General features: G+C 41.5%; 1 protein-coding gene across 1 annotated transcript in view; it reads left to right on the top strand.

Moving 5' to 3' along the window:
• dnah7 (dynein, axonemal, heavy chain 7) overlaps positions 1 to 17,682 on the top strand; it is a 338,773-nt gene that overhangs the window by 278,901 nt on the left and 42,190 nt on the right. The window contains 2 exon segments of the mRNA XM_067987762.1: positions 9,817 to 10,047; positions 15,623 to 15,775. Coding sequence (XP_067843863.1) covers positions 9,817 to 10,047; positions 15,623 to 15,775 — 384 coding nt within the window.

Below are 17,682 nucleotides of genomic sequence, written 5' to 3'. Positions count from 1 at the left end.
CAGGTGTCAACCCATCTAACTGACTACTAGGACCCACCAAGGTGCAAGTATCTGTACTGGTGGATGGCTCGCTAAGATGTGATGGTGTGCCCTCAGAGGCCAGGAGCTGCTCTGAGGAATCGCCCTCTCCCATCACTGCGGTCGTTGAAGGGCCTGTAAAAGAACAGAAGGCAATATTAAGCATCATCACATAAGAACATAAGAAATAGGAGCAGAAGTAGGCCAATCGGCCCCTCGGGCCTGCTCCGCCATTCAATAAGATAATGGCTGATCTGATCCTAACCTCAAATCTAAAGAACACAAGAAGTAGGAGCAGGACCCGGCCACCCACAGGGCCTTGACCGATCCAAACTCAGCTTCATGTCCAATTTCCTGCCCGCTCCCCGTAACCCCTAATTCCCTTTACTTCTGGGAAACTGTCTATTTCTGTTTTAAATTTATTTAATGATGTAGCTTCCACAGCTTCCTGGGGCAGCAAATTCCACAGACCTACGACCCTCTGAGTGAAGAAGTTTCTCCTCATCTCAGTTTTGAAAGAGCAGCCCCTAATTCTAAGATTATGCCCCCTAGTTCTAGTTTCACCCATCCTTGGGAACATCCTTACCACATCCACCCGATCAAGCCCCTTCACAATCTTATATGTTTCAATAAGATCGCCTCTCATTCTTCTGAACTCCAATGAATAGAGTCCCAATCTACTCAACCTCTCCTCATATGTCCACACCCTCATCCCCAGGATTAGCCGAGTGAACCTTCTTTGTACTGCCTCGAGAGCAAGTATGTATTTTCTTAAGTATGGACACCAAAACTGTATGCAGTATTCCAGGTGCGGTCTCACCAATACCTTATATAACTGCAGCAATACCTCCCTGTTTTTATATTCTATACCCCTAGCAATAAAAGCCAACATTCCGTTGGCCTTCTTGATCACCTGCTGCACCTGCATGCTAACTTTTTGATTTTCTTGCACTAGGACCCCCAGATCCCTTTGTACTGCAGTACTTTCCAGTTTCTCACCATTAAGATAATAACTTGCTCTCTGATTTTTCCTGCCAAAGTGCATAACCTCACATTTTCCAATATTGTATTGCATCTGCCAAATCTCCGCCCACTCACCCAGCCTGTCTATATCCCCTTGTAGGTTTTTTATGTCCTCCTCACTCTCTACTTTCCCTCCCATCTTTGTATCATCTGCAAACTTTGATATGTTACACTCGGTCCCCTCCTCCAAATCGTTAATATAGATTGTAAAGAGTTGGGGACCCAGCACCGACCCCTGCAGAACACCACTGGCTACTGGTTGCCAGTCCGAGAATGAACCATTTAACCCAACTCTCTGCTTCCTGTTAGGTAACCAATCCTCCACCCATGCCAGAATATTACCCCCAATCCAGTGATTCTTTATCTTGAGCAATAATCTTTTATGTGGCACCTTGTCGAATGCCTTCTGGAAGTCCAAATACACTACGTCCACTGGTTCCCCTTTATCCACCCTGTACGTTATGTCCTCAAAGAACTCAAGCAAATTTGTCACACATGACTTCCCCTTCGTAAAGCCATGCTGACTTTGTCCTATTAAATTATGTTTATCTAAATGTTCCGTTACTGTCTCCTTAATAATAGACTCCAAAATTTTACCCACCGCAGATGTTAGGCTAACTGGTCTATAATTTCCAGCCTTCTGCCTACTACCCTTTTTAAATAAAGGTGTTACATTAGCAGTTTTCCAATCTGCCGGGACCTTTGCTGAGTCCAAAAAAATTTGGAAAATTATTACCAAAGCATCCACAATCCCAACTGCCACTTCCCTCAAGACCCTAGGATGTAAGCCATCAGGTCCAGGGGATTTATCCGCCTTGAGTCCCATTATTTTACTGAGTACCAATTCCTTAGTAATTTTAATCGTATTTAGCTCCTCCCCCCCTAAAGCCCCCTGTTTGTCCAGTGTTGGGATATTCTTAGTGTCCTCTATCGTAAAGACTGAAACAAAATATTTGTTCAGCATTTTTGCCATCTCCATGTTTCCCACCATTAATTTCCCGGTCTCATCCTCTGAGGGACCTACGTTTGCCTGAGCCACCCTTTTTATTTTTATATAACTGTAGAAACTCTTGCTATCTGTTTTTATATTTTTTGCTAATTTATTCTCATAATCTATCTTCCCTTTCTTAATCAATCCTTTGGTTACTTTTTGCTGTCTTTTGAAGACTTCCCAATCTTCTATCCTCCCACTAAGTTTGGCTACCTTATATGTCCTTGTTTTTAGTCGGATACTATCCTTAATTTCTTTACTTAGCCACGGATGGCTGTCATTTCTTTTACACCCTTTTTTCCTCAGTGGAATATATTTGTTTTGAAAGTTGTAAAATAACTCCTTAAATGAACACCTCTGCTCATGTACTGTCTTACCCTTTAATCTATTTTCCCAGTCCACTTTAATCAATTCCGCTCTCATACCATCATAGTCTCCTTTATTCAAGCTCAGTACGCTTGTTTGAGAACCAACCTTCTCACCCTCTAATTGGATATGGAATGTAACCATGTTATGGTCACTCATTCCAAGGGGATCCTTAACTAGGACATTATTAATTAATCCTGGCTCATTACGCAGGACCAGGTCCAAGGCTGCTTGCCCCCTTGTAGGATCAGTTACATACTGCTCAAGAAATCCATCCCTAATACACTCAATAAACTCTTCCTCAAGGCTGCCCTGCCCAATTTGATTTGTCCAGTTAATATGATAGTTAAAATCCCCCATAATTATAGCTGTTCCCTTATTACATGCCCCGACTATTTCCTGATTAATACTTCTTCCAGCAGAGTTGCAACTATTAGGAGGCCTATATACTACGCCCACTAGTGTTTTTTCCCTTTATTATTCCTTATCTCTACCCAAACTGTTTCATTATCCTGATCCTTTGTCCCAATATCATGTCTCTGTATTACAGTGATTCCTTCCTTTATTAACATAGCCACCCCACCTCCCCTTCCTTCCTGCCTGTCCTTCCTGATTGTTAAATACCCTGGCATATTTAATTCCCAGTCGTTGTCACCCTGCAGCCATGTTTCTGTAATGACCACAAGATCATACCCATTCGTAGTTATTTGTGCCGTTAACTCGTCCATTTTGTTACCAATGCCACGTGCATTCAGATAAAGAACTTTCATATATGTTTTGTGACACTTAGTTCCTGCTTTTTCCTTTTTTAACACTTTACCTTTTACTCCATACCTTCTGTCCCTTCCTGACACGCTTTCCTCTGTCTCCCTGCTCAGGTTCCCAACCCCCTGCCACTTTAGTTTAAACCCTCCCCAACAGCACTAGCAAACACTCCCCCTAGGACAGCGGTACCAGCCCTTCCCAGGTGCAGACCGTCCGGTTTGTACTGGTCCCACCTCCCCCAGAACCAGTTCCAATGCCCCAGGAATTTGAATCCCTTCTCATTGCACCACTCCTCTAGCCACGTATTCATTTGAAATATCCTCCTATTTCTACTCTGACTTGCACGTGGCACTGGTAGCAATCCAGAGATTACTACCTTTGAGGTCCTATTTTTTAATTTACCTCCTAACTCCCTATATTCTGCTTTTAGGACCTCATCCCCTTTTTTACCTTTATCATTGGTGCCTATGTGCACCACGACAGCTGGCTGTTCGCCCTCCCCCTCCAAAATGTTCTGTAGCCGCTCCGAGGCGTCCTTGACCCTTGCATCAGGGAGGCAACACACCATCCTGGAGTCTCGGTTGCGGCCGCAGAAACACCTATCTATTCCCCTTACAATTGAGTCCCCTATCACTATCGCTCTTCCACTTTTTTTCCTCCCAGCCTGTGCAGCAGAGCCACCCATGGTGCCAGGAAGTTGGCTGCTGCCTTCCCCTGATAAGTCATCCCCCTCAACAGTATCCAAAGTGGTATATCTGTTTGAGAGGGGGATGGCCACAGTGGACCCCTGCACTACCTGCCTGTACCTCTTACTCTGCCTGGTGGTCACCCATTCACTTCCTGCCTGTACACCCTTTACCTGCGGTGTGTCATGTTGCGATGAGCATACTGAGGTGTTCAACATGCCATTTGTTAACATCAATTCATGTTGTGTGTGATGAATGTTAAAGTTGTGTCACCAGAAGTTTGTGGGGTGCCAGTCTTGGCATCCCCGATAGACAGGCACTCGAGAGTGTGGCTGATCTGTAGGGCCTCCTCCTCCGCCTCTGAGAGGACCACTGCTTGTTGTGGCCCCCCTCCAGTCCGCGCCCTCTTGCGTGCATTTTGCGCTCTCTTCTCGAAGGGGAGAAAGTACAGACGTGTGAGTGAGTGATGGTGAAGTGGTCAGCCAATGAATGCATTGCTTTGGGTAAGGCTGACCATGAAAGAGATGAATCAGAGGGTGAATATGGGACAGAGACATCACATTGGATCAGGATTGGGGTGAGTGGTAGTGGTGGGGTCACAAATGGGGAGGTGAGGAAGTGCTCAGGATGTGAAGGTAAGTTGAGGATGAGCCTTAAGTTGGTGTGATGGAGTAGTCTTGGCAGTGCAGAATGAGTTGGGGGTGGGGGGGTGGTGCTGTGGAACATGGAATAAGAACATAAGAACATAAGAAATTGGAGCAGGAGTAGGCCAATCGGCCCCTCGAGCCTGCTCCGCCATTCAATAAGATCATGGCTGATCTGATCCCAACCACAAATCTAAAGAACACAAGAAGTAGGAGCAAGACCCGGCCACACAGCCCCTGGGCCCTCTGCGCCACCCACAGGGCATTGACCGATCCGAACTCAGCTTCATGTCCAATTTCCTGCCCGCTCCCTATAACCCCTAATTCCCTTTACTTCTAGGAAACTGTCTATTTCTGTTTTAAATTTATCTAATGATGTAGCTTCCACAGCTTCCTGGGGCAGCAAATTCCACAGACCTACCACCCTCTGAGTGAAGAAGTTTCTCCTCATCTCAGTTTTGAAAGAGCAGCCTGAGATGAGGAGAAACATGTAGGAGAATCAGTAAGTGCGCTCACTTTTGCTGACCTAGTTAGGTCATTGAAACGCTTCCTGTACTGGACCCAGGTGCGGGATATGTTGCTCCTGCTGGTGACCTCCTCTGCCACCTCGAGCCAGGCCTTCTTGGTGACAGAGGCAGGGCACATCCTCCTGTCGGCCGGGTAAAATAGTTCTCTCCTCCTCCTCACCCCGGGCAGTAGCCGCTGAAGTGAGGCATCATTAAATCTTGGAGCAGCCTTGTCCCTGTGCTGCTCCATTGGGTCTTCTTGCTCCTTCCTCCAGCAAGATCCATTGGAGCATTGCCCTTTAAATCTAGACGCTGCAGCTGACACTCTGTCATGCGGGTATGCAGTCCACCCGCTGCGCAGCTTTTGGATGGCAAACCCAGCAACAAGATTAATGGCCACCAATTAAGTCGCAATCTCGTGGGGAACGGTAAGTTTATATTATTCGGGTTTGCCGCGCGCCCATTGACCCTCCCCCCCCCCCCACTGCCATCCCGGCGCCCTTTTAAAATTGAACCCCATGTCAACATTTAAGAGTAGATTAAATAGGTGGTTAAAGCAAAGGGGATAAAATAAAATGGGAATAACATGGGTACATGGGATTGGGGCTACTGCTTGTGTGGAGGATAAACACCAATATGGACTGGTTGTGTCAAACAGCCTGTTTTGATTTTGTAATTTCTATGTAATTTCCTGTTTGCCACTTCTAGCAAAATTGTAAACAAGTTATTTATACGATTTTGCTATAAATGATGAACAAAGGAACAGAGGTAATCTTCCCCAAATCCATTGCACAGTGTACATTGATTATATACACCAATTTGAAAGTAAACAACTAATAGACTTGTTTGTGGAAGTTGTATAGGTGACCTAAAAGTATATTACATATACAGCGAAGAAAATCAGAGAGAAAAGAAAGACATGCATTTATATACCTTTCGCGACCCCAGGACGTCCCAAAGTGCTTTGCAGCCAATTAAGTACTTTTGAAGTGTAATCACTGTTGTAATTTAGGAAGGCAATGTGCGCACAACAAGGTCTCACAAACAGTAATGTGATAATGACCAGATAATCTGTTTTTTAGTGATGTTGGTTGAGGGATAAATACAAGACAGCGGGGAGAACTCCCCTGCTCTTCCACTTGAGAGAGCAGACTGGGCCTCGGTTTAACATCTCATCCAAAAGATGGCACCTCCGACAGTGCCCCAAGCCTTTTATACTTTGCAGTCAGAATTATCAAACATTTTAGAAATGGTATTCATAGAATTCAATTAAATATTTTTGTTGCTTAATAAATAATGTAAGTCTCAGCCTATAGCTATGAAATACAGTGGAATATTGGAATAAGGTTTGAGTTGGAAAAGGCAGTACCAATGATTTGGATTTCTCTGCAACTTGAGTCTGGAAACTTTCATCTGAGAGAAATTATGTAATTGAGAAGATGGTATGTATGCAGTCTGCATGCAGTATTCCTCAGCCTGAAAAATAGATGGATATAATAGCATAGATGAATTAATACTTACCCATTAGCCCACCTGACAAATTAAGCTTACATGTACTATCACATAAATGGAAATGTACATGACCACATAACCTGTTTCTTAGCGATATTGGTTGAGGGATAAATATGGACCAAGATATCAGGGAGAACTCCCCTGCTCTTCTTCAAATAGTGCTATGGGATCTTTTACATCCACCTGAGAGGACAGACAGGCCTTGGTTTAACATCTCATCTGAAAGATGGCACCTCCGACAGTGCTGCACTCCTTTGGTACTGCATTGAAGTGTTAACCTAGATTTTGTGCTCAAGTCTCTGGAGTCGGACTTGAACCCACAACCTTCTGACTCAGACGGCGAAAGTGCTACCACTGAGCCGCAACTGACACTTTTAATAAGTTATAGCAGTTTGGGTCAGTTTGGAAATTTGAGGCAATTACCATGTTCGGTAGTTAAACCTTCTTAAATTAATTTTTGTTTCGCAGTTTAGTTTTCATTGCATGTGATTTTTTAAATTCCAAAATGCCTCTGTCTTTCACAATCTAATAATAATTGTGATCTGCAAACATTACAAAAGCTGCTATTTTGTTGTGAAATTGGGATCTCCTCTTCAATTGTTTACTGTTTTAAAAGATGTGGATGAATTTTATGCAAGTCAGAAGCACTTTTCTAAGTTATGATTATAAAGGGATTCCTTATGTATCTTCCACAGCAAAATTGAAACAATAATTTTCTTAAAATTGGGTTAGAAGAATGAGTTATGTACAAAATTCTGCATCTACAAAGGAAAATGGTAGTAACACAAGTGTAATGTGAAAGTTTAATATTTTATAATCTAGCAATAAAGGAACAAGAAATAATAGGCATCAAATTGTGACTTATTTTATTAAAGTAGGTCAGATGTTTTATTATTCCTTCAGCAAAAATATGATTAGGGGAACAGATTGCTGAATCAGGTTGCAACACCGTTAGTAATTGTCATCCTTTTGACAGTAAATTAAAGTGCTTTGTGGTGATTAGTTCTGCATACAGATGAAACAATGAATCAATTGCTATAACTGAATATTGATTGATTGGCCTAATAATTGTTGCATCTTTATTGCTAACTGTTATGAATTCTTCCACAAATGTTTCTGCCGTAGCTGTGGAGCTATATTTACACTATGCATATGCTTTTATTGTTACTGTTGCTATTGAAGTGTGATTTAACTGACACAACATTTCAGATGGTTGTACATGCGAAATAGTGGCAAAAACAGCAGGGAAAATCATTAGAAAGGATGCCACACTATCAACTCCCACATGCAGATATTAAAATATGTTTTAATCTGTCACATACAAGTAATAATTATATATAATTTCCTTCAGATGAACTAATTTACCTATTTTAGAAATGTACATCTCACATATACAATTACATTTGTTTAGATCTATGTGTCTTTTAGATAAATGTAAATCATGCACATATGTGCTTTTATCATTTTTCACATAAGTGGATACAATTTATTGTAACCCCCAATTGCACTTCCTCAGAAATCTCGGCTGGTTAACAAATAACCCATGCATAAATCCATAAGAAGTTTGAAGCAAAAGTTGCCATATACATCACTGTGGAGTTTCTACCATTCAACTAATAGGCACTGACTGCGTTATTTTCTGGTGAAATAGGTATCACTCAATAAATGTCCAGTGATTACAATAGACATTTAGTGAGGTGATCAATCATAGTTCATCAGACACATGGAACATGTCTATTGTGGCACTTGGCATGGCAAAAGAACCAGGGGAAAAAGGGAATAAAGTTGTCCCCATCAATCGTACGTTAAATACTATAAAGCAGAATAGATATATGGGAGGTTGCAGTGCAGTGATTTCATCTTGAGGTTCGGATGATTATAAAATGCTCAAGCTTTGCACTAAATGTTTATGATGTCATCTGTATCCCTTGAGATTACTGCCTTGTAATCACTACTAGACATCAAATATTGTATGGAAATTAGGAACACTGATTAAAACAGATTAATGTTGGTTTATTAATCACAAGATTTTTAGGGGATCACAATTGAACCTCTTACTTCTGAGGCAGCACAATCCAGCAGACAAATACTTTTTGCTGATTAGTGTCCGCTTCCAACTAAAAACAAAAAATATATTCTGTCTTTAAAATAGTGTAGATAAGTTGCATGCAATACTCAGTAGATTAAAAAAATACAGGTTATTATGATATCTTCCCATTTGTGTTGACCTTGACAATAGCATGATGGTTTGGTGGAATACAAGGACAGATTACTTTGATTATAACACAGTCCTCAGGAGCCAAGCATTTTGTGCGTTATACCGTATGATCAACACCAACCCAAACTTTTGGAAGCCCATAGCATGGAGCATTGTAACTGAGATAATGCTGTGATTGATAAGGTTCAGGTATACACGTAATCAGCGTTATTGTATGTCTGCCATAGTAACATCAAAAAAATGTTAGAATCTACACTGAAACTAAAATGCTCCTGAAAATGACAAAAGAACTGAAAAGTTTCTGAGAACAATAACATATTTAACTACTATTAAATTGCTCGTGCAATTGTTCACAGTCAGTTTGATCTATATAAGTTTTTTTTCTATAAATGTTGGCAGCAGAGTTGGGATACAGACTTCAGAGGCTCATTCCACAGAGCCAACTAGTGCCTGTAACTACATCGTGACAGTTAATATAGCAAAATTGGGAAATGTTGGCATAGTAATTTACAATGGTAAATGTTGACAGAAAAGCATGATCAAAAGTCATGACAACAGGAAACAAGGTTTGTGGACAGGAAGTGGGTGACCTAAACAAGATTTTTATCATAAAGTGTGTGTGTAGTTGTATATGGGAAGTTAAGGACAAGTGCAGTCTTCAGGTGGGGCAGGATTAGAAGGCTGAGGAATTATTGGATCAGTGCATGTTGATATAATTCAGTCCCCATTTTAAAGTCGTATGTTCAGCCTTTATTCCCATTATAAATTCCTATGTCCACAGTTATAATGGATACTGCCTATGTAAACTTGCCATGCTGAAGTTACCCTCTCAGGACGTATGCCAGAGGTAAGATTTTGTATATACCCACATATTGGAGATGTGGGTATATAGTTAAAGGATGCACCCTCCAATTCAGAGAAGGTTAAACTGCTCAAGCTTTGCTCTCATGGTTTTAAGATTTTTCCGATTCCTTGATTGAGTTAAAACCTTGTAATGCTTTCCAGGGTCATCTACCATTATATGTCTTCTATCATCATTCACAAGACAAATGATATTTAATGTCCTATGGTTTGTTTATTTTTACAGTCTCGAACCATTGGTGGGGCTGGAAAGTCCACTGATGATATTGTTTTTGAGGTGACAGTTGATATCCTCCATAGGGTGCCTCCAGACTTTGATATTGAGGCTGCTATGAGAAAGTACCCAACTACATACAACCAGAGCATGAACACCGTGCTGGTACAAGAGATGGGTCGTTTTAACAACCTGCTCATAACAATTAGAGAGTCCTGCATCAATATACAGAAAGCTATTAAGGTTAGTGTTCATAGTCATAAGCACTGGGTTATAAACTCTGAAAATTACAATGGACTTACATTTATACAACACAAAATTATCTTGTTTTGTACACGGAGTCTTCCCTCCGCACAGCAGACCTTTTCTCCTGTCTCCACAATTTCCCTGCCACCTAGACACCCTCCCTCTGGCTTCTTACCCTCTCTTGATCTTTTCATTAAGAACTGCCAGCGTGACAATGGCCATTTCAGTTTCTCCACTCCCCTCACTCACTCTAATCTATCTTCCTCGGAACTTGCAGGACTCTGTACTCTCAGATCCAACCCTGACATCATTATCAAATCTGCTGACGAGGGAGGCGCTGTTGTTGTTTTAACCTTTTTTGTTCTAATAAGAAGAGCCCCAATTTCTATAGTCTCTCATAACTAAAATTTCCAACCCATGGTAACATCTTGGTGAATCTCTTTTACACCCTCTCCGTGGCCATAACATACTTTGTATAAGTATGGGACCCAAAACTGGACACAATGGACTAGAAATTGGGCCGTTTAGCGCCCGTTGTTTCGGCATTACGCGGCCTCCTGAAGTGCCAAGATGGTGTCCTAGCTGAGCACACGTGACGTGCGCCGGACACCATCTTGTATAGGTATTAGCGCGTGTGCTAAGTGTGAATGCTGGCAGCATGTAAAGTAAGGAGAAAAAAGATGCAATCAGTGTGCAATGCTGATTTTGGGACTTAACACTCCACTCAACGCACAGGCTTAACCGTGACATCTGAACATGTCTTAGACTGCCTGGAGGACCCCCCACCAGTGCTATTTAAAGGGACCATGCAGGATTTACAGGTTAGTTGCTGGATTATTGCTTCTGGCTGCTGATGCATTTGTAACTGTTTTTGGAGATCTCCTAGACTTGAATACTAGGATGAGGGGACATAGCCTAACATTTAGAGCCAGGACGTGCAGGAGTGAAGTTAGGAAGCGCTTCTACATGCAAAGAGTAGTAGAAATTTGGAATGCTCTTCTGCAGACGGCAGTTGATGCTAGCTCAATTGTGAATTCTAAGTCTGAGATTGATAGATTTCTGTGAACCAAAGGTATTAAGGGGGGTATATCGAGTTAGGTCACAGATCAACCATGATCTCATTGAATGGCGGAACAGGTTCAATGGGCTAAATGCCACTGCCACTTGCTGCCTCCTGTTATGCGCCACCTTCTCCTGCAAGAAAGCGGGACGTGTGTCTGGGTGATGTGCCTGTCATGGTAGAATAGCTGCCAGTATGTGTGGCCTGTGAGTTGTGGGTGGGCAGCTTGCAACAATAGTAATGTGTAATGCTGAGAGGAAGCATCTGATTGGAAGAGTTGGTCCCAACACTGACCCTTGGGGGATACCATTGTTTATGTCCCTCCCCTCTTAAAAAAAAGCCATTAACCACTACTCTGTTTTCTGTCTATTAGCTAATCCCTATCCATGCTGCCAAACTATCTTTAATATCATGTACCTTCATTTTATCAACGCACCTCCAATGCAGCATCTTATCGACACCTTTTGAAAATCTATATACACAATATCCACTACACTTTCTTTATCAATCCACTGAGGCCGAAGAAGCGGTAACTCCCAGCGTAGGAAGTCTCCGCTCTTGGCCCTATCTGTTCTGCATCAACAGAAGGGTTGTTTGGGAAGGATGGAGACTGTGCCCCCAAACGAAGCCATCGGAAGGGGCCTAGCATATGCAGGTCACAGACGAATTTCCAGTCGTTCCGATAGATACCCAGTTGAACTATGGCAGAAGTCCAAGAAAACTCGGGACCTCCTGTTTGAAATGTTTTGATTGTTTGTTCACTCCCTTATCTGTCAATTCTTTTCCAATTTCTCTGGGCTAGTTCACTTTATATCTTGTCAAAATTAGCATTGTTCCAGTCACGTACCTTTATATTTGACTGCTCCTTTGCTTTTTCACTTTTTATATCAAACCTGATTATGTTATAGGAGCTGTTTCCTAAATGTTTCCCTATTATTCCATTATCTGCTTGCTCCAGTTTATCTCCTAGAACTTGATCCATCACTGCCTCCTTTCTTGTTGGACTAAACATACTAATCTAGAAAGCAGTCCTAAAAACGTTGCAGAAACTCCTCCCCTTCTTTGTCAATTATCTTACTTTTATCCCATACTATCTGGATAATTAAAATCACCCATTATTATGAACGTGTTGTTGTTACATTTTTATCTCATTTGTCTACATATGTCTTGTTCTATCTCCTTTCACTGTTTGGAGTCTATAATATACTTCTAAAAGAGTAACAGTCTCCTCATGCACTGCTCCTCAGACAAATCCAGGAAACTCACTCCAGTCTAGAGGAGGAGGCTGCGCTTTTCCAGACAGGCTGCCACAGACCTATGCCTGTTGGGCCAGATGGCATGCTTTGCCTATTGAAGTAATAGTCGCCACTGCCCTTAACTTCTTTGCCTCGGGTTCTTTCCAGGGTGCTGCGGGGGACCTTTTTTCTCATCTCTCCATCTGTAGTTCACAAATGCATCAAGCAGGTCGCCAACACTCTCTGTGCCAGGGCCAACGACTACATTGCTTTCCCAACAGACGCCGGCAGTCGGAATGAAAGGGCTCTGGGATTTGCTGCAATTGCTGGCTTCCCTCATGCACAGGGGGTCGTAGACTGCAAACATGGAATAACAAGAAAGGATTTTATTCCATCAATGCTCAGCTGATCAATGATCAGTGCCACAGAATAAAGTAGGTCTGTGCCAGGCTTCCAGGCAATTCCTTCATTCTATGCCAGTCAACTATCCCCCCACTATTCCACCTATCATGGAACATTAGAGGATGGCTGTTAGGTGTCAAGATCTAACCCCTCTACACATGACTTATGATATCCTCTGTAACCCTAACACGCCTGCAGAGATGAGTTACAACCAGAGCCATGGGACCGCCAGGATGATCATTGAGCACACAATTGGGCCCCTGAAGCAACGGTTTCAGGCTCTTGGTTCCAAATATATGATTCCAAAAGTTTCAAAGCAGCTACGTACTTCCACTCTAGAGCCACAGTGGTTAAAAGACAAACAAAATATGTGAAGGAAACCTCTGACTGTGGAAAACCACAATAAAGATCTGGAAAAAAAACTTCAACATTTAACAGCAGTTCATTTTAAGATTTTTTTTGGACTAAACTAAGCTTTACATTGATCAGTCACTTTGACATTTAAGTCTTTTAATAGATTTTCACTCCTGATGCTCCCATGGAAAGTCTATGCTACTGTGTCTTCAAAGAATGTGAAACTAACAAGAATTTCATTACCCATTGAAGGTATGGAAGAAATCAAGGTCCCCTGATTCAGTCATTGCACAGTGAGAAAACTAGAGGCAATGATCACTGAAGGCATGTGTTCTGAAGAAAGTTCATGAATACAGAACAAAATCATCTGCAAATGAATATTTAGGGTTAGATGCCGAATAGAAGCAGGAACACGGGAGAGAAAGATCACAGCTTTAAGGAACTCTTGAATGAATGGGAAAACAAACCTTCATCTATAGCATAGATAAAAAACAATGGCCAATTAGGCAAGATAGTGGAGGACCAACACCCATGGAACCCTACCCCAGCAAGAAATCAGTCTTTTCAGAAGGGTAGAGGGGGAGATGGGTAAAAATTGTCAAAGAAAAAACTACAAAAGAAATCAGAGCACCTTAGTAATCATTTCTGACCTTTCAATAGTTTTATTTATAACATGTGCTTTCACAAAATTTGTTGAATTATGATATTGAAGCAAGTGGACTGCACTAGTGACAGTGTCATTTTTGCAATTATAAATAACTGGTTTACTATTCAATGCACATTCTGATAGCAGAACATAAAAATGACCTGGTTTTCCACAGTATTTAGTAGATAGGCACTATGCGTAGTAGACAAATAAATACATTTTCTATGTATTTATTGATTAATTAATGGGCCAATAGCCTTCCTCATCTGTAAGAGTCTTGTGATTTTGTGTTGTCTTAAACAGCTATTCATGGGGGGAAAAGTTGAATACAAATGTGATTATATAATGCAAGGATGAATAAAATGAGGCCACATTATACTGCTATTTTTTTATTTATTCATGGGATGTGGGCGTTGCTGGCATTTCTCACAAATAGGATTAACATTGTCTGGTTCGTCTGGTAGGTTTACCTAGGTTATGCACATCATTTAGTCTATTATACTGTTTACTTTATTTAAATGCTTTCTGTAAGGAATTAAGATGTTTAAATTACCTAGGGCAATAAAACTTTTGTTACTGGAACTGTATTGTAGTTAATAGGAGTATATATATTGCCGTTCCTTCATCGTCGCTGGGTCAAAATCCTGGAACTCTCTACCTAACAGCACTGTGGGAGAACCTTCACCACACGAACTGCAGCAGTTCAAGGAGCGGCTCGCCACCACCTTCTCAAGGGCAATTAGGGATGGGCAATAAATGCTGGCCTCACCAGCGGTGCCCACATCCCATGAACGAATAAAAAAAATAGGAGTATAAAGTGGCCTCATTTTATTCATCCTTGCATTATATAATCACATTTGTATTCAACTTTTTCCCCATGAATAGCTGTTTAAGACAACACAAAATCACAAGACTCTTATAGATGAGGAAGGCTATTGGCCCATTCATCAAGTACAACCCTACACTCTGCCCCCATTGCTGCTTCTAGCTGTTTCTTAAATTATTCCAAGTTTTCGTATCCATCACTCTGTCCAGAAGTCTTTCTAAGTGTTGATCATTCTCTGTGTCAAGAACCTCCTGAGATCAGTCCTAAAGTTGCCTTTTACTAGTTTGAACCTGTGTCTTCTTGTCCTACTCCCACTGTTTATTTTGAGGTAGTATTCTGGATTAACTCTTTCCATACCATTTACTATCTTATACACCTCTATAAGATCACCTCTCAGACGTCTCCTTTCCAGGCTGTAAAGCCCAAGTCTCTCCAGTCTTTCGTCGTAACCAAGACCCCTGACACTGGGGATCAGCTTCATGGTACTTCCCTGTACTGCCCCCATCCCTTGAATGTCTCCCTTATTTCTCACAGTATTACTCAAAATATTAGTTGCAGCGTTAGTTGTACAATGTGATGGAATTGTGTTTATTAAGCAACATACCAACAAATGTTACATATGGTTTTACTACCTACCACAGCAAATGGTAATTGGAATCTTATTTCTTTGCCGTAAAAATGAAACCGTAGGCTACAGATTACTCAAATGATTTCATTTATTTGATGCGAATTTAATTTACTTGTTATCTTCCTTCATTTGGTGATTTCTATTTTGGAGTCTACCAAAACTGAGATTAGTAGATTTTTGTTAGGCAAGGGTATTAAGGGTTATGGAATCAAGGCGGGTAGATAGAGTTAAGATAAAGAACAGCCATGATCTAATTGAATGGCGGAACAGGCTCGAGGGGTTGAATGGCCTACTCTTGTTCCTATGTTCCTACTTTACCATTTACAATTAATTGAATCTATAAATAGCTATCTAAAAAATGCTGTCTTCACTTGGTGCAAAATCTCATTAATTTGACATTTCATATTCTACAATTTTTTAGGGACTAGTGGTGATGTCTGCTGAACTGGAAGAGGTGGTGCAGAGTATGCTGAGTGGAAAGATTCCAGGAATGTGGATGAATAAATCATATCCTAGTCTCAAGCCAATTGGCAGCTACATGCATGACTTCTTAGATAGACTGAAATTCTTACAGGTGAGTGCATTCACAGTACATTTGCTCTCTTATGGCTTGTATTTTAGTAACCAGCCATTCATCACCTTATCCCTTGTGATACTAATCATTTGAAAATTAACATCACAATAAAAAATGATTAGCTTTTATTGGCTTAATTTTAGATAATGGATGTAAGGGCATAATCAGTTCATTTCTGCATCTGTTGTGCACAGTGATCTGCTCAGTAATGCATATAATATACAATTGAGGCAGCTCTCACAACACAACCATGTGAGTCAACTTGGCACATTTCAATTTAATTTACATTAGACAGATGGTGCATCATGAATATCCTGTTGAAGTCTGTAAAATGATAGACATATTGGCTAAAAGAAAATATCCTCAAAATAAAGCTCATTCAGAGTGGTTCAAAATATGCAAATAAAGATAATGGCTGAAAATCTACAAAAAATTAATCCTTTTTTAAAATGTAGGTGAAAAAATACATTGTTGGTCCTTAGTTCATCAGAATTCAGTTATCACATCATTTTAAGCACTGCTCAAAATTCAAATGAGCATTTTCAGCATTGACTACCCATTCCTTAATGCCAAACTGGTTTACTGTCAATATGCAAAACTGCAACCAGTCCTGCTTATTTCCACCTCTCTCCAAGATTTTAGTGCGATTGCTTGCATTTTTATGAAGGATCCCATTGCTAAATTGAATAGGTCTGGGGGACCTACAGGTAAATTGGACTAACCTACTGAGCTAACACTGGTGTACTGGGCTGTGAAAGGCCCAGACAAGATAAGTCACTGGCATCATAGGCTGAACTATCTTCAGCTGCTTCGTCAATGACCTTCCCTCCATCATGAGGTCAGAAATAGGGCTGTTCGCTGATGATTGCACAGTGTTCAGCTGCATTTGCAATTCCTCAGATAATGAAACAGTTCATGCCTGCGGCAAGGCCTGGACAACATCCAGGCTTGGGCTGCTAAGTGGCAAATAACATTCACGCTACACAGGTGCCAAGCAATGACCATCTCCAACAAAAGAGAGCCTAATCATCTTCCTTTGACATTCAGTGGCATTACCATTGCCGAGTCCCCAAACATCAATATCCTGGGGGCCACCATTGACCAGAAACTCAAATGGACCAAGCACATAAATGTCGTGGCTATGACGGCAGGTTGGAGGCTGGGTATTCTTCCGGGAGGGGCTCACCTCCTGACTCCCCAAAGCCTCAACACCACCTACAAGGCACAAGTCAGAAGTGTGATGGAATACTCTCCACTTGTCTGGATGGGTGCAACTCCAACAACACTCAAGAAGTTTGATGCCATCCAGAACAAAGCAGTTGCTTGATTGGCATCTCATCCACTAACCTAAACATCCACCCCCTCCATCACTGGTGTAGTGTGGCTGCAGTGTATACCATCTGCAGGATGCATTGCAGCAACTCGCCGAGACTTTTTCGGTAGCAAACCCACAACCTGCCAAGCCCACAACCTCCACCACTTAGAATTATAAGAGCAGTGGGTGCATAGGAACACCATCAGCTCCAAGTAAACCACCATCATTCATCGTCACTGAGTCAAAATCCTGGGACTCCATACCTAACAGCATTTTGGGACCACCTTCATCACACGGACTGCAGCGGTTCAACAAGATCTTCTCAAGGGCAACTAGGGATGGGCCCACATTCCGAGATTGAAGAAAAAATAAAAAGGGTACTCCAGAAAGCCTAGCTTTAGAGTCGTGACTCTCTGTAAAATCTCAGTATCAACTGCTGCTATGTGGGAATACATTTCCATACCTACTGGTACCTGTAATATGCCTATATCAGCGTTGAAGACCTCCACTAAGTACCCAGTACTGGACAGCACTGGATACGTTTCATTCTAAAGTCACTGAAGCATTAGGTTTTGATGCTGACATGAAAAAT

The sequence above is a fragment of the Heptranchias perlo genome, chromosome 7 (assembly GCF_035084215.1).
Source record: "Heptranchias perlo isolate sHepPer1 chromosome 7, sHepPer1.hap1, whole genome shotgun sequence".
NCBI lineage: Eukaryota > Metazoa > Chordata > Chondrichthyes > Hexanchiformes > Hexanchidae > Heptranchias > Heptranchias perlo.
This window is presented reverse-complemented; position numbering and strand designations above follow the sequence as displayed.